Genomic DNA, 24303 nt, shown 5'->3' with positions numbered 1-24303 from the left:
AATAAAAGAGAAGCTGAGACATTTTATAATACATATGCATTGTAATGATCTGGAATGTCTAGTCAAAAAGGAAAATAGAGGCAGGTTTAATGGTAATATTAAAAATCAAATTTGTAGGAGTAGAGAAAGGACTTGGGCCTAAGTGGATAGCTTCTTCAAAGAAAGGGCACAGACACAATGAACTGAATGACAATAGTTCTGCCCCAGCTGGAGTACTGCCTTTAGTTCTGTGATCTGCCATTGGAGTGAGTGCAGAAAGTATTTACAAAAGTGGTTCTAGGGACGAAGGACTCTAGTTTTAAAGACAAAGTTGAAAGGTGCTCTGACACTGTACTCAAAATCATGAGGGACGTGGATAAAGTAGACAAAAACTTTCCCAACCCTGAAAGGATCAAGAACGACAAGACTTAGATTAAAACAATTAACAATGGCAGCGCAAATGATAATGAGGAAAAAGCTTTTGCATGCAGAGTGGTCAGATCTGAAATGCCTGAAAGTGAGGACAAAGCAGCCCATCCGAAACCCGAACTCATGTTTGTATTACCTCTAGTTCCAATAACTTGATTGCTATCTTTGCCTATCCCCCATATTTGATTGGCTTGAACCCATCCAAAATTGTGCATCCTAAATTACACAAGTCCTGTTCCTTGTCACACCTGCGCTTGTTGATGCACATTTCTCCAGTGGGTGAGTCTAGAAATTTAGGTACGGTTTCACAAAAAGGAACTTTCTACTTAAAACAGAGTTGAGGAAGATTTTTTTTCTCAGAGATATTAAGCCTTTGGAATTCACTACAACACAGAGTAGGAAAAGCTGGGTCACTGAATATATCAAAAAACGAGAAACATATCAAAGGATATGAAGGATCTGCAAACAAGTAAAAACAGACCAGTCACAATCTTACAAATGCTGGACGGGATTTTGGGGTTGAATGGCCTATTCCTGCTGCTATTTATGATAATCTTAATTTTTGTTCCTTCAATGCTGACTCACTGACCTCACCCTGCCATTCTATCACAAATTAAATCCGAATAATTCCCTCCATAAAATTCTCTACCTCTTTTTCAGTGTATAGTGTCACTGACTCGAGATCAAAATTGACTTAACCAGACCTGGTCCATCTAAAGGACGTTTAAAATCACCAAAACAAGTCTAGAAAATTGAAATTTTCAACAGAGAAGAAACTGACACTGATATTTTTGAAACTGTAACTTCTTTAGGAAATCAAAATTGTGAAAACCTTTACAATAAAAATGATATTCCAAAGCAAAATATTGCCAATGCTGTAAATCTAAACAGAAAATGCTGGAAATACTGAGATCAGGCTGCATCTGTGGAGAGACAAATACAGCTGATATTTCAGACCTATGACTGTTTATCAGAACAAAAATATTAATTTCTCACAGATGCAGCCTAAATTTCTGAGCATTCTCAGGATTTTCTGGATGACTAAATAATTTTACAGAGCGGTTCAGAGAGAAAACTTGGTTCACTGCATATGTAGGCATTCAAAATGATCTTACCATGAGCACCAGTCTTTGAGGTACATAAACATTTATCCAGTACAATAGGAACAAATTTAAACAGGTTTTCAAGTATATTGTAAATGCATGTCCAAACCAATTGCATAAACAAGACAGGACTATTTTGAGGAACAGTGTTAATGTTTCTTGAAAAGTAGTTTGAACGTGAAATATTTTCTTTGTTTCTTAACAGGTGCTGAGTTTCTCCTGCACTTGTTTTTATTACAGATTTCTAGCATCTGCAGTATTTTGCTTTTGTTTAACTTTTATTTAAGTTGCACCGACAGCTTGAATCAGGTATTAGCAGGTAACCCATGGCAGGAGGTACCTGGAGGATCCTGGCAGAAGTAGCAGATATACTGGTCTGGAATACTGTCTTCCAATAAACCCAGACAGATGCTGTGCTGCCAGCAAAGGCATTCTTCACACTTCAGTGGGCAGGAGACAGAGGGAGAAAAGGGAAAGAAAACAAAAATTATTAACGTCAAATAATAATACATGAGACTCCACGAGTGACTCAAGCTTTTCAAAAAGGCAATATATTATTTTATTCCTAGTTTATGCTCTCAAACTCAGTGCTACATCACCTTCTGACTATTTTCTGTGCAGGACTCTCTTAGAAAATACTGACACAAACCTTAGAATACCACAAAACCTGAAAGACAGCACCAGTTACTGAAAAGAAATGCTTTCCTTTATTGGTCAGAGCATTTAGTATACGAGGTGGGAGGTCACGTTGTGGCTGTACAGGACGTTGGTTAGGCCACTTTTGGAATAGTGCACATAATTATGGTCTCCCACCAAGAGGAAGGCTGTTGTGAAACTTGAAAGAGTTTAGAAAAGATTTACAAGTATGTTGCCAGGATTGGAGGGTTTAACCTAAAGAGAGAGGCTGAATACGCAATGGCTGTTTTCCCTGGAGCATCAGAGGTTGAGGGGTGACCTTATAGAGGTTTATAAAATCATGTGGGGTTTTGGTAGGATAAATACACAAGGTCTTTTCCCTGGGGTGAGGAAGTCCAGAACTAGAGGGCATAGGTTTAGGGTGAGGGGGGAAAGATATAAAAGAGACCAAAGGGGCAACGTTTTCAGCAAAGCGTGGTGCATATATGGAATGAACTGTCAGAGGAAGTGGTGGAGGCTAGTACAATTGCAACATTTAAAAGACATCTGGATGGGTATATGAATAGAAAGGGTTTAGATGTACATGGACCAAATGGGACTAGATTCATTGAGGATATCATTGGCATGGACGAATTGGATCAAAGAGTCTGTTTCCATGCAGTATATCTCTATGACTAAACAATTACAGAACAAACATATTGCAAGACTATAGAGAAACAGCAGGGAGGGAGAGTAATTGGAAAGCTCGTTCAAAGGGCAGATAATGGCAAAGTGGGCTGAATGGTTTTCCCTGTACTGAATTTATATTCTTTTAGTACTACATATTGTAAGTACAATGCCTTGTAAATTTTAAAACTTGCAAATAATGGAATTTATGAAGCGTTGTGCTTCAAATGTGTGGCATGCCTGGCTCTAAATAAACAAATATCTAAAAGCCTTAAATAAACTTCTGTTCGTCTTCACAATATAAAAGCCAAATACAGAGGATACTATAAGTCTGAAATAATTTCAGAAAGTGCTCAAGTCCCAAAACTATGAAATGTTTACAGTATAGAAGGAAGCCATGAGGCCTGGCATGTCCATGCTTGTGAAAGAGCAATACAGTCAGTTCTATATCCTCACTATTTCCCGGAGGTCATGAAAAATGTTTGTCTTCATGTAATTAACTAATTTCCTTTCAAATGTTATGATTCAGTTGGTCGCTAACACACTCCGCATGGTTCGTCACACTCTAACATCCATTGCGTAAAATCAATTTAAGACAAATGCGTTGTCTGGACCACCCAGACAAAAGAAACACCGTCTCTGTATCTAGTCTGTCCAGACCTGTCAAAACTTTATTTATTTCAATGAGATCACCTCTCATTCTTCTAAACCCCCGTGAATATAGCTCAGTCAACTCAACTTCGCCTCATGTGACACACCTGCCATCCCAGAAATCTGGTGAACCTTCACTGCACTCGTTCTATGGCAAGCATATCTCTTCCTAGGTAAGGAATACTGTTGAAATGGTATACATAAAATCCCAAAAGGCATTCAATAAACAACAGAATTGAGAGAAAGGGGAATAAATGGGATAGTCGTAATAGGGATACAAAAATTGGCTGATTGACAGGAAACATCTATACGACTATCTATATTACTATCTATGCTACTTAACTATGTGATCTGCCTGTAATGCTCACAAGACAATGCATTTCACTGTGCCTCAGTACACGTGACAATAACTTCAATTCAATTGAAATTCAATTCAACAGGGAGTAATAATTAATGGCTTTTTTTTTGACTGGAGAAACTTATGTAGAAGCTTCCCAGGCATCGGTACTGGGTCCATTGCTTTTGCGATTTATATTAATAACCTAGATCTTGGCATGCAGGGGACAATTTCAAATTATACAAAACTTGGAAGGACTGTTAACGTGAGTTTAAAACTTCAAAAAAAATTAACAAGTGATGGAGTGAGCAGACAGCTGGTGCATAAATGTTCATGTGGAGAAGTGTGAGGTGACATATTCTGATCAAAAGAATAGGGAGACACAGCACAAAATAAACGATTGTACTCAAAAAGGTATGCAGCAGTAGAGAAACCTGGATACAAATGTGTAGGTCATTAAAGGTGGCAAGATAGCAATATCAATAAAACATGCAATATTCTAGGCTTCAGAAATAGAAGCACAAAGTACAAGAACAGGCAGGTTATACACTAGCCAGATCATATCTAAGTACTGTGCACAGTTCTAAGTGACACACTTTAGGCAGAACATGAAGATACTGCCAAAGAAGTTTATAAGATTGGTTCCACCAATGAGAAATTTCAGTAATGAGGAAAAGCTTGGAAAAGTTGGGACTGTTTTCCTTGAAGAGGGAAGGCTAAGAGGAGATTTGATGGAAGTTTTCAAAATCATGACAGGCCTGGATGTAGAAACTGTTATTGCTTCCAAACAGATCTAGAACTGGAAATGCAGGCTTGAAGTAATGTGCGAAAGGGGCAAAGAAAATAAACTTTCTCATACAATAAATGGTTTGGGTCTTGAATGGACTACCAAATGTGACAAAAACAGATTCCACAAAGGCATTGAAAAGGTCATTATTTAAATAGAAATAACGTGCAGTGTTATGAGTAAGGTAAAGGTAAAGATGATGTAGTCACAGAGGACCATAGCACTGCACTCACATTAGAGAGAGAAAACGGCTGGTGGTTTAACTTGAGTGTGACTAAACCTCAGGTGAGGGGAGGGATTGAGAAGGAGAGTCCTTTCATGGCATCCTCAGCAAATGTGCACTGAATGTCCACTGTTGGCATTGTGACGATGATGCCCCTTTAACAAGGTTCTCCTTGGCTTTCTTACAAGAGGGGTTGTAAAGGCAGAGGTTCCAATATGTCTGGAAATGGCTGCTTTAGAACAATGGCTGGGGTGTGGCCAGTTCTTCCAACTGAAGTATTTATTTTTAGTTTGGGTTATTTTTTGCAGGCAGTCAGAAAACCACTGGTAGCAGAGAAGTGAAAAGAGGTTCTGTACTTCAACATTCTCTCTGAAACCTCTCCTGCCTGTAAGAACCTGTGTTTGAATTTGCCTTTTGCCAAGGGGTGTGTTTATGGGATGTTACAGAGATTGGAATAGCTTTGTTAAGTTGCGATGCCATGTCAATTGGGTTATTCTAAATTCAGTTTTCTTTTGTTCGTGTTTCATTCATAAATAAATTCTGTTTTGTTCTAAGCTGAGTGGTTTGCCCTGCTGCATCACTCCTGCAAAATCCATTTACATTTGCCTAAAAGAAAAGTAAAAGTTAGGGTCTGGGTTACCTTCTTAAAATGTTTTGAGGTGGTCTAGCCTGGTCCATAACAGCATCACTCTGTATCACAAACCAGCTGACCAGCCAACTGAGCTAGCTGACAAGGGGGTGGCAAGTAGCACTAAATCATGATGCTTACTCAAACAGTTAGTGGAGGCATAATGGGCTGCGTAACAGTTCTGTGATTGTGCTTCAAAAGATATTGAAAGATGCGCTTTGCATACACGGTACACCTAAAATTCAATTAGCAGCTTGGTCTTGAAATGGTGAGGTGCCAAAACATAACACTTAAACATCAAGAATGAACAAAAGCATTTTAAACTATTTTGACTACCTGAATCATAAACCCATTTTCTTCATCCATTCCACAGACACATCGCACTGTTGCATTGCTTTCATCTTCCTCTTGAGATTCCTCTGGGTTGGTTGAGATATCCAGATCCTGACTGTAATCTTCACTCATCAATGCACTTTCCGTTGAGGAACCATCAAAGAACTCTTCATCAGAAAGAGCTGATATAAAAAAAAGTGTGCCGTTAAATTACCTCGAAGTATTGACAGCTTTAAAAATCTTTACAAATTTCAACCCAATTTAGACACAACTTGCCTAATTTCAAGCAAAGGATAGCATAAGAAAATAAAAAAAATTACAAATGGGAAAGAAAGATCAACAATCCAGTCCCTTTCAGGGGAGGGAGGTGGTGGTATTGTCATTTGACCAGAATACCAAGCTAAGGCTTTAGGGAATGTTGATCGAATCCTAACAAGACAGACAGTGAAATTTGAATGAATAACTATGTGGAATTTCAAGTTAGCATAATGGTTACCATGTAGGACTGCTACTTTACAACAACGTAAATAACACATTATTGTAAAAACCCATCGGGTTCAAGGAAAGGAAGAAAATCCACTAGCCTACATGTGACTCCAGAGCCACAGCAATGTGTTTGGTCTAATTGTCCTCTAAAATAGCTCTCAAAAATCTGTCAGTTCAAGTAGTGATTGGTAGCAAACAATCCTGATTATTAAGCACAGGTTTACTTACAGAGTCATAGAGATTAAAGCATGGAAACAGACCCTTCGGTCCAAACCGCCCATGCTGACCAGATATCCCAACCCAATCTAGTCCCACCTGCCAGCACCCGGCCCATATCCCTCCAAACCCTTCCTATTCATATACCCATCCAAATGCCTCTTAAATGTTTCAATTGTACCAGCGTCCACTACTTCCTCTGGCAGCTCATTCCATACACGTACCACCCTCTGTGTGAAAATGTTGCCCCGTAGGTCTCTTTTATATCTCTCCCCTCTCACCCAAAACCTATGCCCACTAGTTCTGGACTCCCCGACCCCAGGGAAAAGACTTTGCCTATTTACCCTATCCATGCCCCTCAATTTTGTAAACCTCTACAAGGTCACCCCTCAGCCTCCAACACTCCAGGGAAAACAGCCCCAGTCTGTTCAGCCTGTCCCTATAGCTCAAATCCTCCAACCCTGACACATCCTTGTATATCTTTTCTGAACCCTTTCAAGTTACACAACATCTTTCCAATAGGAAGGAGACCAGAATTGCATGCAATATTCCAACAGTGGCCTAACCAATGTCCTGTACTGCCGCAACATGACCTCCCAACTCCTGTACTCAATACTCTGACCAATAAAGGAAAAACAGACCAAATACCTTCTTTACTATCCTATCTACCTGCGACTTCACTTTCAAAGAGCTATGAACCTGCATTCTCTTTGTTCAGCAACACTCCCTAGAACCTTACCATTAAGTGTATAAGACCTGCTAAGATTTGCTTTCCTAAAATGCAGCACCTCGCATTTATCTGAATTAAACCCCATCTGCCACTTCTCAGCCCATTGGCCCATCTGGTAAAGATTCTGTTATAATCGGAGGTAACCTTCTTTGCTGTCCACTACACCTCCAATTTTGGTGTCATCTGCAAACTTACTAACTGTACCTCTTATGCTCACATCCAAATCATTATGTAAATGACAAAAAGTAGAGGGTCCAGCACCGATCCTTGTGGCACTCCACTGGTCACAGGCCTCCAATCTGAAAAACAACCCTCCATCACCATCCTCTGTCTTCTACCTTTGAGCTAGTTCTGTATCCAAGTGGCTAGTTCTCCCTGTATTCAGTGAGATCTAACCTTGCTAATCAGTCTCCCATGAGGAACCTTGTCAAACGCCTTACTGAATTCCATACACATCACATCTATTGCTCTGCCCTCATCAATCCTCGTTGTAACTTCCTCAAAAAACTCAATCAAGTTTGTGAGACATGATTTTGCACACACAAAACCATGTTGACTATCCCTAATCAGTCTTTGCCTTTCCAAATACATGTACATTCTGTCCCTCAGGATTCCTTCCAACAACTTGCCCATCACCGAGGTCAGGCTCACTGGTCTATAGTTCCCTGGCTTGTCCTTACCACCCTTCTTAAACAGTGGCACCACGTTAGCCAATGACAATGCAATAGTCATGATAGAAGAAACACAAATATGGAGAAATTGGAAAACAGCAAAATGTGGATGCTGGAAATCTGAAATAAAAGCAATTATGCTGAAATAAAAACTCAGCACCTTCGGCAACATATGTGTAGAGAGAAATTACATGTTAAGTCTAAGGCTTTCCAGAACTGAGTAAAGTTAGAATGCTTTAAGCAAGGGTGGCTGGGATAAGGAGAAAGGAAAGGCCTATGAAGGGTGAAAAACAGGAGAGATCGAGTGACTCAAAAAGTTAGTCCTGGGAGGCCAAAGAGAGGCTAGGAAAACAAAAACAAACAATTATTGACAGCAACTGTGCTGCTGGCTTAAAAAAAAAGAACAAGTAAAGAATATAGAACAAAACCTTACAAACTGAAATTACTGAACTTAATAGAGTCCAAAGGCTTTAAAATGCCTAGTTGAAAGATGAGATAGTGATCCCTTTTTCTAATTCACTGATGGGATGAGGGTGTTACTGACAAGGCCAGCATTTACTGCTCATACATAATTGCCCAGAGGGGCAGTTAAGACTCAACCACATTGCTGAGAGTCTGGAGTCAGATGTAGGCCAGACCAGATGGGGATGGCAGATTTCCTTCCCTTAAGGATATTAGTGAACCAGATGAGTATATGTTCCAGACAAACAACAATGGATTCGTGGTAGTTAGATTTTAATTCCAGATTTTTATTGAATGCATAGTCCTTGGCATTACCTGGGTACCTGGATTAATAGTCCAGTGATAATACCACCAGGACATCGCTCTTTCTGAAGCTTTACGCTCAGCTTCACTGGAACAATGCAGTACACAGAGAACAGAAATGCCAGTACATGCATCACGATAGAATAGTATGCAGCTAATAATTTGGCAAGAAAATAGATTGAGATAGTTTATTGCAAGGGTATTTGAAACCACAAACTTTCGAAGCCTTGCTCATTCTTAAGGTAGCTACCTGAGGCAGGCACTTCCACATCACGAGTAAACGTTAAACAAGCTCAGATTGTAACTGCTGGAGTTTATACGAGTGGGAAACATAGAAGATCCAGAGGGGGTCTTGACAGGTTAGATGTAGGAAAGATGTTTTACCTTATAGGAGGATCTAGGTCACTGCTTAGAAGTAAGGGATCACCCTGTTAGTTCAGAGATAAGGAGAAATTTTTTCTCAGAGAGGGTTTTGAGACTCTTTAGAATTCTGTTGATACAGTGTCTTGAACATTTTTAAGACAGCAGTGGCTAGATTTTTGATAAAGAATGGGTCAAAGATTATAAGTGGCATGCAGGAATATGGCGTACTCAGATCGGCTGGATGGGCAGTGTGGCCTAATCCTGTTCCTAATTTGTATGTTTATACAAACACTCTTAGCATACCGATCTAGAAGACCTTTCATCATTGCTTGATACAAGCATTAGAATATATAAATAAGTGGGCTAATATCTCATTAATATGCTCGCTGATATAGAACAGTTAAAGATAACATTTCTTTACTAATATCCTACAGGTTTAATTTCATGGCTTTTGTTACCCCCACCTTTTCCTCACCACATTTCATAAAAATATGGAACATTTTTAGCAGGGTAGGAGACCATTTGGCACATTTTTATGTGGCCAATAAAGACACAGAATATGCAACTGAATCCCACTATTCAGATCATCGTTCTTAACCTTCCGGATTATTGAATTTCAAGTGTATACCCATATATTATTTAAATACAGTAAGTGTTTTGCCTCTATCACCCTTTTAGGCAGTGAGATCCATCTCTGGGGGAAAAACATTGCTCAACTCCTTCTCATTCTACTAACCAATTTAAATTTATGTCCCACCTTATTGATGTCCTTGTTGGGGGAAATAAGTTCTGCTCTATGCACTCTACACTAGGTTCTTCATAATTCTATATATCTAACTTAAAATTATCCCTCAGCCTTCTCTGTTCCAAAGAAACTAACACTAAACTGTGCTATCTTTCCTCATAACTAAATGTTGCCATTCCTGAAAACTTATTTGTAAACCTTCTCTGCACCCTCTCAAATTCATCTCTATTTCTATCTCAAAAGAATAATTGCTTCTGCCAAACCTTTAGAACATTTCAGGTACTAAACTCATTACACAAAGCCACAAGATAATGCACTTCCTACAGTTGAAAAACAATAAAATTACACGAGAAACCTTATACAGCACCACAGCCACATTCTTCATCTTATTGTACATTTTTCCTCTATTTATTCTTTTATGGGGCATGAGCGTCACTGACCAGGCCGACATTTGTTGCCCAGCCATAAATGCTCTTGAACGTTTAGCTTGTGAGGTAATTTCAGAGACCAGTTTGGAATCATCATGTTTCTGTGGGCCTCGTGTCAACACTAGGCCTGACTGGTTAAAGATGGCAGGTTTCTTTTCCTAAAAGATAAGTAAAGTTGCCATCACGCCAGAAAATAAAAGGGCTTCTCTCTCATTATAGAGAGACCCTACTGCTGATGGGTTTAACGTGAGGGTCACCATGCCTCAGGTGAAAGGTGTAGTTGAGAAGGGAGGACCTTCATGGTAACCTTGTACTTTGGGACTACTCTGCATCACAAGCCAGCTAATCATCTGACTGAGCTAAGTGACCCCTCCCACTCTAAAGGATATGCATGCAACAAATGGGTGTTCACACGTTTAACTTTGTGGTCATCAATACTGAAACTGGATTTACATTCCAGGTTTATTAACTGAATTTAAATTCCACCAGTTGTCATGATGCATTTTGTACCCATTTCCCCACAATGTTAACCTGGGCCTCTGGATTGCCAGTCCAGTGACATTATTTGTACTTTTATTTCCCCCTCCCTTAGAAGGTTCTATCATTAAGCCAGTGCAGTTTTTAATTGGAAGGGAGCCAATATAAACTTGCCATTAATTAGGATAATGAAATGTTTGTATGAACATATCAGGAATATATCGAATGACACCATCCAAGACAAACTACCAAAACGATGCAAATTTAAACAGCCTATATCATCTGTTTAAAAAAACCTGCACAATACTTGTAAAATACACGCTTGATAATATGTCCATATCTCAGAAGATATCAGCAACAGAGCTCAGACTTCAGTTAAAAATCTACTTCCTGAGGTTTACCTAATAACCTCCATAATCATTTTGTATGGATGGTGATCCATTCATCTCAATTTGATTTAAATAGAAAAATGAACATCACAAGAATACAAGGCAGGTTGAATGAGGAGACTCTGCTTTACTTGCTCCCATCTTTTCAGAAAGCCAACCCTACAATTTTTCTATTTGAACTGTTTCTATGTCCAGCATTTTTGCAATTCATTCCAGATGCTGAAATTCCTTATACAGAGAAATTATTTGCTGATCGCGGTTCTAAATTAATTGATGTGATATCTTTTATCCGCTTCCTCTTGACATGCTCTGCATACCATTCCCAGTCTATTTTCAGCGTCTGCGAAGTACATCTCTTCAAGGTTCTCTTCTGAGATGTGTTTGGACCGGGCAAGGAGGGGGTCAAATGGTTCCCTTCTTTTCACAGAAGAGATTTAGGCATCCACTTTATCTAACAGTTTATGCATTGTAATCATAAAAGAACCAAACACGTTTTCTTGTGTTCACCATAGGAAGATTAATTTATCTCTCACAAATTGATCTATGTAAGATGCTAAAATATGCATTGATTTCTGCACCCAGTACACACCTCAAAGTCTACATTCAGATTACAGTTTGGGGAAGGATAGGTTTACCAAATTGTAGTGAATAAAACAAAGCCAAAGAGTACAGAGGAACCTAGATTACCCGAATATCAACTATCCGAAGTACAGATTATCCAAAGATCTCAAGGTTCCAATAGAAACGTTACATCAAAGAGGTGTTTCCAACACTGATCTAGTCTTTTGTTTACAATTATTAAATATGATTTTGGATTACTGAAATGCAACCGAGAACAGTTCTGGACATTGATGGGAGCACAAACACCGTCTTCAAATGACTGACCACCCCCTCTCTCTCCCTCCACACTTTTCCTGGAGTTCTACACAGGTATACCCGAAACCTCCCTTCCCCAGATAATCTCTCCAACATTGTCCTGTACAGAACAAAGGTGGAACTTGTCAAAACGTTGCAGTAAAAAGTTGTGTGTGGGGCTGCGTGTGCGCGCTACGTTGAGACTCACCCCCACAAAGTCTTGCTGTTGGCGTCCAGTCCGGCTGCCCCAGGTTGGGGCGGATGGGGGCAGGGGTGGGGGCAGAAGGGAGGCAGGCATGGGGGCAAACAAGGGCAGGAGCGCCGGACAGGAGGGTGGATGGAGGGTGGTGGGGGCAGATCTCACATGCGGTGTGCTGCTACCTAGTCTCCTGAACGGGGAGCAGACTTAGCAAGTGCTTGCTGTGTCAATCCCATTGAACTGATGGGGGGTGGGGGGAGGCTTCAGCAATACTACAGGTCCTTTACACACAAGTGTGTGTCTGATCAGAAACAAACCGTGAGACAGAGAGGGGGAGCAAGGCAGGCAGAGTGAGGAAAGAGGAAACTTCAGAAAACTCCAAGCCCCAGAGTAGAGGCATTGAATCAATTAACCGAATAGTCAATTATCCGAATGAATTTCTGCCTGCCTATCTCGTTCGGATAATTGAGTTTCCTCGGTACATAGCTCACAGTTTGGCGATCTGGCCAGTTTCAGGCGAATTTGATGGGCTCGATCCTTTCAATACAAAAATATAAATATCTGAGTCAGTGTAGAGAGTCAGTGTAGAGAGACAGTGAGCTCCTTATTTAAAACGTCTTGTCTGCTACACATTGAGAGTCAAACAATAGCAGACAGCATCCAAACTTGCAGGTTGTCTGGAAAGGAAGAGATTTGGAGGATCTAAGAGAGGGATAGTGTGCGCGCGCGAGAGAGAGTGTGCGCGCGCGAGAGTGTGCGCGCGCGAGAGAGTGTGCGAGAGAGTGAGCGTGAGTGAATAAGCAACCTAAGGGACCCTAGTTAGCTTCTCAGCTGCTGATACAGTTCTGCTAGGGAAATGCTAGGGACATGGTCTGATGAGTGAACTCGGAATTAGCATGGTTCATTTAGTCCCTTTTAGATTATTCAGTGATTCAGTTTAAAAATAACCAGCTGCAAAGCTGTAATTTTGAACAAGATCAAAAGACAGTTTATTACACAACTGCTCCTGAAAGTTGGTAAGTAAAAACTTGATACATTATGAGATAATATATAAAAATGAAGATTAAAAGTAAATACTGATAACATATTTATAAAGATGAAAGTCAGGTCAGCCCTTTAATGTTTCAGGCTTTACTTGCTTGAAAGATTTGAATACAAAGTCAGAATTCAGCAGCTACACTGATGTCTGAAGATGAGTGGGTGAATGTTTCCTCCACAGATGGACTGAGAAGAACCTATTCTACAAGGACTTGATTTAATTTTTATGGTATGCATGTTTTGCCCTTTGGTAATCTGGTTCAATGTTAGAGAACTTAGCTGGTTCCCTTTTTTTCTTCTCTCTCTGATGCTGTCATAAAATGGTTGCTATGTGAACTTAATGAATCACTTTCACAAAGTCAATTAGGCCAGAATTCCCTTTGGGGCTTCTTCCACATTCCTGCTTGTTTCAGAAGTTTTGAATTTACACACCTTCAAGGACCCATCATGTTATGGAAGGGTTAATCAAGTTCTAAATGACACATCAAACTGTCTCTTTTGCTGAAGCTGAATCAACAAGAATTAACTATGAGACTTCTGGCAGTCTTCTTTTTGATGCTGTGGTTACTTTAAAAAATTAAAACAGCTGTCATTATAAAACATAGAATATTCGCAGTACAGAGTCATGATAGGCAGTGATTCAAACATAATTGTGTATTCCAATTGTAACTCAACTAGATCAGCTGAAAAGCTATGGATATTAGTATGCTCACTGAGCTGGAAGGTTTGTTTTCAGATGTTTCATCACCATACTGGGTAAGCCTCCAGTGAAGCACTTGTGTTAGTGATCCGCTTTCTACTTATGCTTTTAGGTTTCCTTGGGTTGGTGATATCATTTCCAGTTCTTTTTCTCAGAGTGTGGTAAATGGCATCCAAGTCAATGCTTTTGTTGATAGAGTTCTGGTTGGAATGCAATGCTTCTAGGAATTCTCATGCATGTCTCTGTTTAGCTTGTCCTAAGATGGATTTATTGTCCCAGACGAAGTGGTTTCCGTCCTCATCTGTATGTAAGGACACCATTTCCACTGGGACAACACATCCATCCTAGGACAAGCCAAACAGAGACATGCACTAGAATTCCTAGAAGCATGGCATTCCAACCGGAACTCTAATAACAAACATATCGACTTGGACCCCATTTACCACCCCCTGAGAAAAAGACCAGGAAATGACGCCACAACTGCAAACAACACCACTGCAGCAAATGACATCACCAACCCAAGGAAACCTAAACACAAACAGAAAGCGGGTCACTAACACCAGTGCTACACCGAAGGCTCACTGATGATGTTACCTAGTATGCTGATGATGAAATGTCTGAAAACTAATAGTCCAGTTCAGTACATCCAGAACCTCAACCTGAGCTACAAATCTTCTCAAAACTTGCTTTGCAAAGGTGTTAGCTATCCTAAAACAAGGTCCCATTGTCCAAGAAATTAGCTTTTAATCATTCTTTTTTTGTAGTTGCATATTCCAGTTGATTTCCATAATTCCCTTGTCAATAGGGCATCGTGGAAGGTCGTTAACATTGGTCCCCATCTGATTAAATAGACTGATTCTTAATCTCAGAGCATGGTGTTGGGAAAGTACAGCAGGTCAGCCAGCATCAGAGGAGGAGAATCAATGTTTCGGGCAAAAGCCCTTCAGGGATCATCAGGAATGATTCTTAATCTGTAGAATTTAGAGCATATTGGGCTGCATGTTCTATTAGGTGGTGTCTCCTGCTATGCAGGATTGCTTCCTTTACTTCCCTTCTCTGCTGCTGACGTACCTCATTATTCAGGTGTTTACACTCAGTGCATGATGGACAAGTTGTTATCATTTTGTAAGAATGGCACCATTCCCCTCTCAGTCATCAATGCCATTGCTGCCACGCTTCACGGAGGACTTCAGAGTGCCCCCAGAGCATTTTCTTCATCCTCCCATAAGAGGTGTGACCATTTGAATGTGGGGTAAAAAGCACCTGGTGGGATTGGGTTTATATATTATTAACATCCAGCCAGACCTAACTGTAATACATCAGCGTGTTAATGTCAACTGCTCTAAATACTTTGCTGATTTGCAGAGGTCAAACCCTCACTGCTGTAGTCCGTAGAAGGTTACACTAACACGGCTGATTCCGTACTGGATTTCCTCATTGAGAGATAAGTCTCCCAAGATATGGGATATGTTCCACATATTCCAAAGTCTCTCCTTGAACATAAATGGGAAGTGAAATATTTGACTAACCAGATACTTTGTTTTAGCAATGTTATTGGACAGGCCAAAATTTCTTGAGTGCGGAATTGATTAGATCAATAGTCTTGCAAATCTGGTACAGAATGAACAACACTGCAATCTTCAGCATAATGTAGGTCATGTACATCTACCATAGTCAATTTGGCTTTCACATGGAGATTAAAGAGGTTTCAGTCCAGTTTGCATTTAATTCTTACACCAGAAGACAGCTGATGACATGAATAGCCAGTCAGGTAGATTGCAATAGAATGGGGGCTATCAAAGAGCTTTGCTTGAATCCTGTGTGGATTTTGATGGCATCCGTTTCAGATTGTTCCAGTGTTGATAAGCGTCTTCCTCAAGAAGAAACATGCCATCTTGTGGCAAAGGGTTTGGCATGTAGAATGCATAATAATACAAATTAGGGTTGGCAATCTTGAGTTGAGTGTTGAATTCTCTTTAGTTTGTTTCAAAAAGTTTGTCTTTTAAAAGGTCATGTCATGTTTCCACCAAGGAATTAAAAACAATATTTGACACAAGCTAATCTTTGTGACAGGTGGCTTTTCCAAAGGCTGAGTCTGAATTTACTTATTTTCTCCTCAGTTTATCATTTTCATCATAATGATTAGCCTTATTGTTCCTATCTCTGCTGCCTCAAGGGCCTCAGTGGTCCTTCTATGAATTGCCACTTAACACCAAGGAATAGTCAATTAATTAACCAATTACATCTAACTTATTGTGGAAATAACTAGATATTGTATTGCAGAGCTAAACCCCTCATATCTTTGAAGGCGGGTACTGCAGTTAGTCCTTCTTCAGGGATAATGCCATCGTATCCAGAAAAGAGTAACTTATAATTTAATAATGAACAGTGGAGACTGCCATTCTACCAAAGACTTGTTCATCCCCTGCAATTTCAACACTTACATTCATATCTAGGAGTATGACCTGTGCTTAGCTCCAGCAACGATTCAGAGGACAGAAGAGATTTTGGTGACAGATAGGCTGGTTTCATCACAGATCCACACCATAAGGTGACAGAACTTCCAGATTTGGCTATGGGAGACGAACATCTTTCCAGAAACTCCAGAGAAATATCTTTGAATCCTTCATAGTCCATCAATTCTGAGGAGAAAGCAAGACCATTAAGTTAAAGTGAACCACTTAAGGTAATTAGGATGCAGACACTTGTGAATTTTCAACTTAAATCGAAATTATTCAACTAAAGCTAGTTAGGAGTAAAGGAAAGCGAGAAAGCCACTCAGCGGGTTTGCACCTTGAAAGCAGTCAGGATTTTTTCAGTGCTCATTGCCACAATGTGGATCCTTTCAGGATTAACTCATCTTCTTAATATCACTTTAATTAGTAATACGGAATAGAATTTAATATTAATTAGCTGAATGCCTAGTCCTGATTAACTGACATAATAGAGGACTGCCGCATTCTTGACTTTGTCCTTCCAGAACGTGCCACAAATGGCAAAAAACAAAGGTTATAACTTCCTTTTTTGTGAACTTCCTTATTCCATATTCCACAGCCATGCAACAAGATGCTCAGAGTCTGTCTGAAGTTTTCAATGTATGGTTTGTAATTTGTCAAAGGTAGTAACTGCTTTTGATACATTCACATTGGATTCTGCATCAAGAGACAGACTGTTTGTCCATGGATCCAAGATAGCAGAAATTGCTAACTACGTCCAGCAAAACCACAAATGTAGCAAACTGCTTAAAAGCAAAGCTCCCAAGTATGTTGACACTCATCAGCAGAGATAATTTTGTTGGCTCTAGCATCCCCACAGGATGGAAGACAGTTGCATACCTAAGAATTATCCAGTTAGCTATGCAGATGGTGTTACACAACCAGTAGGCTACCTAAAACTCTGCTTCAAGAATGTTTGCAAGTGTGGCATGAAAGGTTCCAAACATTATATGTCTACCTAAGAGATGCTACATTAGATAATGAGAGGGGAAAATGGTGACAACTATGGACTGATTTGTGCCACCATGACCATTGAGTCTTGGCAACCGATACCCACACAAAAAACACACAATAACACCAGGTAACTATTTCATACGCAGCAGTTGTGTCAGCACCTGCTTCTCACCCATCAGTAAAAGTGCGCTATGAGACTATACCATCCCCAATTGACTCAACTTGCTGCATACAACAGCTTATCAAGACAGAACAATGCCAAGTATCATAACGGAAGGGATCTCACACCCATGTATAATGAATACTTCAGATATGAGGATTTCGAGCAGGATTTCCCTTGTCAGTAAAATCAAAGTTAATGACAACCAATGGCACGGTCATGAGATGGGTATGTTTTAAGAGGAATTCATCGAGACACAACAAGGTTCAGAAAGAGAATTTTCAGGCACAGAGAGCAAGTCAGTGACAACACAGTATGATAATATCCCTTTTATCAGTTTCTCCAATTTAATCTTTAATTAACTCCACATGTTGAGTAGATAAATAAACACTGCTGAACAATCGTGTGTACTTGGATCTGCATGTAACCAAGCCTCAGCTAAAATAAAAACACTGGGAGTTTTACTGAAACTGAATGATATCACTCTCCCACTGTCGATTCACAATGATGAGCTGACAACTGGAAAAGGAAACCTTTGTGGATATGTTTAGGATAAACAATGCATGCTATCATTCTTTAGGAGAAAGTGAGGACTGCAGATGCTGGAGATCAGAGCTGAAAAATGCGTGGCTGGAAAAGAGCAGCAGGTCAGGCAGCATCCAAGGAGCAGGAGAATCGACGTTTCGGGCATAAGCCCTTCTTCAGGAATGAGGAGGGTGTGCCAAGCAGGCTAAGATAAAAGGTAGGGAGGAGGGACTTGGGGGAGGGGCATTGGGAATGCGATAGGTGGAAGGAGGTTAAGGTGAGGGTGATGGGCCGGAGAGGGGATGGGGGCGGAGAGGTCGGGAAGATGATTGCAGGTCAAGAAGGCGGTGCTGAGACAGAGGGTTGGGACTGAGATAAAGTGGGGGGAGGGGAAATGAGGAAGCTGGAGAAATCTGCATTCATCCCTTGTGGTTGGAGGGTTCCTAGGCGGAAGATGAGGCGCTCTTCCTCCAGGCGTCATGTTGCCACGGTCTGGCGATGGAGCAGGCCAAGGACCTGCATGTCTTTGGCGGAGTGGGAGGGGGAGTTAAAGTGTTCAGCCACAGGGCGGTTGGGTTGATTGGTGCGGGTGTCCCAGAGGTGTTCTCTGAAACATTCCGCAAATAGGCGGCCTGTCTCCCCAATGTAGAGGAGGCCACATTGGGTGCAGCGGATGCAGTAAATGATGTGTGTGGAGATGCAGGTGAATTTGTGACGGAGATGGAAGGATCACTTGGGGTCTTGGAGGGAAGTGAGGGGGGAGGTGTGGGCGCAAGTTTAGCATTTCTTGCAATTGCAGGGGAAGGTACCGGGAGTGGAGGTTGGGTTGGTGGGGGGTGTGGACCTGACGAGGGAGTGGTCTTTCCGGAACGCTGATAGGGGAGGGGAGGGAAATATATCCTTGGAGGTGGCGGAAATGACGAAGGATAATACGATGTATCTGAGGTTGGTGGGGTGGTAGGTGACGACCAGTGGGGTTCTGTCCTGGTGGCGATTGGAGGGACGGGGTTCAAGGGCGGAGGAGCGGGAAGTGGAGGAGATGCGGTGGAGAGCATCGTCAACCACATCCGAGGGGAAATTGCGGTCTTTGAAGGAGGCCATCTGGGTTGTTTGGTATTGGAATTGGTCCTCCTGGGAGCAGATATGGCGGAGACGAAGGAATTGGGAATATGGGATGGCATTTTTACAGGGGGCAGGGTGGGAGGTGGTGTAATCTGGGTAGCTGTGGGAGTCGCCACCAGACAGACCCCACCACCAAGGATATATTTCCCTCCTCTCCCCTTTCAGCGTTCCGAAAAGACCACTCCCTCCGCGACTCCCTCATCAGGTCCACACCCCCCACCAACCCAACCTCCACTCCCGGCACTTTCCCCTGCAACCGCGAGAAATGCAAAACTTGCACCCACATCTCCCCCCTCACTTCCCTCCAAGACCCCAATGGATCCTTCAATATCCATCAGAAATTCACCTGCACCTCCACACACATGATTTACTGCATCCGCTGCACCCAATGTGGCCTCCTCTACATTGGGAAGACAGGCCACCTATTTGCAGAACGTTTCAGAGAACACCTCTGGGACACCCGCACCAACCAACCCAACCGCCCTGTGGCTGAACACTTTAACTCCCCCTCCCACTCCACCAAGGACATGCAGGTCCTTGGCCTCCTCCATCACCAGACCATGGCAACACAACGCCTGGAGGAAGAGCGCCTCATCTTCCGCCTAGGAACCCTCCAACCACAAGGGATGAATGCAGATTTCTCCAGCTTCCTCATTTCCCCTCCCCCCACTTTATCTCAGTCCCAACCCTCTGACTCAGCACCGCCTTCTTGACCTGAAATCTTCTTCCCGACCTCTCCACCCCCACCCCGGCCCATCACCCTCACCTTAACCTCCTTCCACCTATCGCATTCCCAACGCCCCTCACCCAAGACCCTCTTCCGTACCTTTTATCTTAGCCTGCTTGGCACACCCTCCTCATTCCTGAAGAAGGGCTTATGCCCGAAACGTCGATTCTCCTGCTCCTTGGATGCTGCCTGACCTGCTGCGCTTTTCCAGCAACACATTTTTTCATGCTATCTTTCTTTGCCTAATAACAAAAGAAAAGCCTCACGGAGTGTGAGCCTCTCCTACTCACCACAGCTTTGGCGATGTTTCAATTTTATGCCTATTGATGGAGGCGGCAGAGCAGCTAATTTTTCATCAGGTTCTTTTTGTGCTCAAGTAAGGAAGGATGCATCCATGTAAGTGAGTAGATGCATCCTTCCATTTACAAATTAAGAACTCCAGATAATATATACTGTTTAAGTACACTGTAGGAACATAGGAATAGGAGAAGACCATTCTGCCCATTTAGTCTGTCCTGCTGTTCAATGAGGCCATGGCTGGCTAAACAACACTTCAATGCCATTTAACCATGTCATCCCCATAACTTTCGGATTACTGATAGCTTACAGGTTATCAACCTTTACCTTCAACATACTCAAAGACTAAGCTTCCATGCTGCCTGTGTTAGTGAATTTCAAAAATTTGCAACCGTGAGTAAAACAAAAAATTCTCACCTCAGACCTAAGTGACGGCCTCCTATTTTTAAACTGTGTCCCCGGTTCTTGATTCCCCAACAAGAGGAAACATCTTCCCTGTTATCCTGTTAATCCCTTTAAGTATTTAAGTTTTAATGAGATCCCCTCTCATCCTTCAAAACCTGAGAGAATATACACTCAGTTTGTCCAATTACTCCTCAAAGGACAGTCCCACCATCCCAGGATCACGTACGGTGAATCTTAGTTGCACTCCTATGACAATAATATCTTTCCTGAGGGAGGGAGACCAAAATTGCAGGTAGTATTCTGGATGCGGTCTAACCAAGCTCCTATACAACTGAAGCAAGACTTCACTACCCCTGTGCTCAGAACCTCTTGCAATAAGCAAGAGCTTGCCACACCTGCATATTAGCCATCAATATCTTATCTACAAGACCAGCTAGGTCTCTTTGTGCATCTGGACTTTCCAAACTGTTACCATTTAAGAAATACTCTGCACATCTGATCCTCCTATGAAAGTAGAAAACCTCACATTTTTCCATCTGACATGTTCTTACCCATACACTAAAGCCTGTCCAAATTCTCTTGAAACCATTATATATATTACTTACAACACGCATTCATACTTAGCTTTGTATCATCTGCAAATTTGGAAATATTACATTTGGTCCCCAGCTGTGAATTGCTGGAACCCAATTACTGATCTTTGTGGTCCCTCATTACTCACAACCTACCGATGTGAGGTTAACCCATTTATTCCTCCTCTCAGTATTCTGTGTGTTAGCCAATCATTAACCCATGCCAGTATGTTACCTCCTATCCCACATGCCTTAATGCATCTAATCAGCCTTCCATGGGAACATCTTTCTGAAATCTAAGTATACTACATCTATTTGCTCTCCTTATAAATTTTGTTAGTAACATCTTGAAAAAGCTTCAACAAGTTTTCAAACACAATTTTCTACTCATAAATCCATGCTGACTATTCCCAATCAGATCATCACGATCCAAATATCTATTTATCTCAGCCTTTATAATAGGTTCTAACATTTTTACCTACTACAAATGGGGTGGCTCAGTGGTTAATAGTGCTGCCTTGGGAGACTATGGAGTTTGCACATTCTCCCCATGTCTGTGTGGGTTTTTTCCCACAGTCCAAAGATGTGGGGGTTAGGTGAATTGGCCATGCTAAAATGCCCATAGTGTTCAGGGATGTGTAGGTGAGGTGTATTTGTCAGGGGAAATGTGAAGTAATAACGAAGGGGAATGAGTCTGGGCAGGATACTCTTCAGAGGGTCAGTATGGACTTGTTGGGCCAAATGGCCTATTTTCACACTGTAGGGATTCTATGATGACCAACGCAAAGGCAACAGGTCTGGTGTTCCTTTTCTTCACTCTCACTCCCTTCTTACATTACAAGGTGACATTTTCTAATTTCCAATCCAAAATCTACAGAATTTTTGAAGAAATCTCAATGATCACATTCTCCAATATCAGATTCTAGATATTTATCAATTTTCAGCCTCACCAATTTCTCCAGTTATGACCTTCTTAGCAACACTAATTTCCGTCAACTTATTTTGCCTAGCCATGAGGATTTCTTTGCAAGATTTCTTGTATCATCTTCAGTGAAAACATATACAAAGTATAATTTAGCTTCTTTGTCATTTCTCCATTCCCTGTTTTAAGTCCTCCTAATGCTCCCTGTAAAGGATCCATATGCATCTTAGCTAAACATTTCCATTAATATATACCTATAGAACTTTTTACAAGTATGTTTTTATTTGATAGTTTGCATTCATATTTTATTCTCCCTTTCCTTATCAGTTTCTCGGTATCCTCTTGCTGTATTCTACAAGCCTTCCAATCCTCAGATTTACTGCTATTTCTGGCACCTTCACAAGCCTTTTCTTTTAAGCTGATACAATGCTGAACTTAATTCCTTAGCCATAGTTGACTGACTGTTCTTTTTGAGTTATTGTACCTTGAAGATACACATACTTGTTGCAAGTCACATAATTGGTCCTTAAAGTCTGAGATCACAATGAAGGACTACATATTCAGTAAAATGAGATATTCACTATTCCAACACTGTTTTATACGTACTTTGCTTATAGTCAGAAAGACAAGTCACATTTGTTTTTCTCCCTATCATTTCCAGCACCAGACATCCAAATGATTGCTCTAAGGCAAGTAGTAGCAGAACTACGAATCTTACTGAGAGGACTATTACGGTGACTAGTACAGGTAATGAAATGAAGGAAAATACAGCTAGCTTTTCTAAGAACTCCAAATGTGTTATTGGTTTGGAGCATGGCCTCAGTTCATTTAATTTCAGATTCCCTCAGCTTGCTACCAGAATGGAATTTATTATAACCTTAGAAAAGGTTGAATTTGGCACCAAATGCCACATGTAATTCTACAACATTCTCCCCAATTACTCCATGCAGTCAATCCTGATTTTTTGGAGATGTCTTCTGTATTGCAATCAAAATAAAATTCAAAAGCAAAAAACTCCTTCACTCCTTCCACTTCACCACTGACAGATATCCATTAGCTGTTTAACCCCAAGCTTCAGAATTCTCTCCTGAAATCTTTGTTTCTCCACTTGCCTCTCTCATCCTTTACCACATTTCAAATTCAGTGCACTGAATAAGCTTTTAGTTATTCAGTGTATTATCTTTTTCTTTAACTCAGTTTCAATTTTGCATCCAGTTACACTTTAGTGATATGACTTGAGGCATTTTACCTTAGTAAATGCGCAAACTTAAGGTAAGTCTTTGTTCTAACAATACAAGCTCATGTCAGCTCCGCTCACCATACTTGGATTTCTTTTTCTTTTTTTTCTTTTTCTTCTGTTTTAGTTTAACGTGCTCCTTGCCTTTCTTCTCCTTACACCTCTCCTTCTTTTTACCTTTAGAAACAAGGAAAAGAATCATTTTCTCAACAGCTGTTCAGCCTGATTAAAATAGGATATAATTTACGATATTAATTCTGCCAGTATCCACCTTCCAAACATGTAGCATTATTCACAGCTATACTCAGGGACTTGGCCTCCACAGACTTCTGTGGTAGAGAATTCCACAGGTTTACTACCACTTGGATGAAGAATTTTCTTACCTTAGCCCTAAATCGATCAATTTCATATGGACATTAGATGAAATTTAACCCTGAAATGCGAGTGGTGATAAGTTTTGGAAGTAGTAACAAGGAGCACTCAATAAATGGTAGAACACTTAGAGAAACAAAGGGATCATGACATGCTTGTCCACAGATCCCTTAAGGTAGCAGGACAGGTTAATAAGGTGGTTAAGGCAGCATATGGGACACTTGCTTTTATCAATCACAGATTATAACAGCAGGGAGGTCATGCTGGAGCTGTACAGAATTTGGTTAGGCTACAGCTGGAGAACTGTGTGCAGTTCTGGTCATCACAGTAAAGGAAGGATGTGATTGCGCTGGAGGAGCTACTGAGGAGATTCATCAGGATGCTGCCTGGGGTAGAGTACTCTAGTTATGATAAGAGGCTACATAGACTTGGATTGTTTTCTTTAGAGCAGGAAAAGCTGAGAAGGTGCCTGACTGAGGCATACAAGATTATGAGCAACATGACCAGAGTGAATAGGAAGCAGCTGTTCTCCTTAGTGAAAGGACAATATTGAGGAGGCATAATTTTAAGGTGAAAGGCAGCATCAATAGGGATTTGAGGAAATGCTTGTCACCCACAACTTTTTAAAAGTATTTGGGTGAGCACTAGATATGCCATAACATTCAAGGCTACGAGCCAAGT

The 24303-nt window shown here is 41.0% G+C and overlaps 1 protein-coding gene across 4 annotated transcripts in view; it reads right to left on the bottom strand.

The window, feature by feature from the left end:
- Window positions 1-24303, bottom strand: part of phf20l1 (PHD finger protein 20 like 1) — a 131516-nt gene that overhangs the window by 16970 nt on the left and 90243 nt on the right. For all 4 annotated transcript variants that reach the window (XM_043687886.2, XM_043687888.2, XM_043687889.2 and 1 more), the window contains 4 exons: window positions 23332-23427; window positions 16279-16476; window positions 5776-5954; window positions 1852-1951 (listed from right to left, as the gene is read on the bottom strand). In XM_043687886.2, the coding sequence (XP_043543821.2) occupies window positions 1852-1951; window positions 5776-5954; window positions 16279-16476; window positions 23332-23427 (573 nt within the window). The remainder of the gene's footprint in view (window positions 1-1851; window positions 1952-5775; window positions 5955-16278; window positions 16477-23331; window positions 23428-24303) is intronic.

Source organism: Chiloscyllium plagiosum, unplaced genomic scaffold, assembly GCF_037043375.1.
Source record: "Chiloscyllium plagiosum isolate Xiang-an unplaced genomic scaffold, Cpla_swu_hap1 HiC_scaffold_4, whole genome shotgun sequence".
Classification (NCBI taxonomy): domain Eukaryota; kingdom Metazoa; phylum Chordata; class Chondrichthyes; order Orectolobiformes; family Hemiscylliidae; genus Chiloscyllium; species Chiloscyllium plagiosum.
Note: the sequence above shows the minus strand (reverse complement) of the source record. Positions and strands in the feature narration are given on the sequence as shown.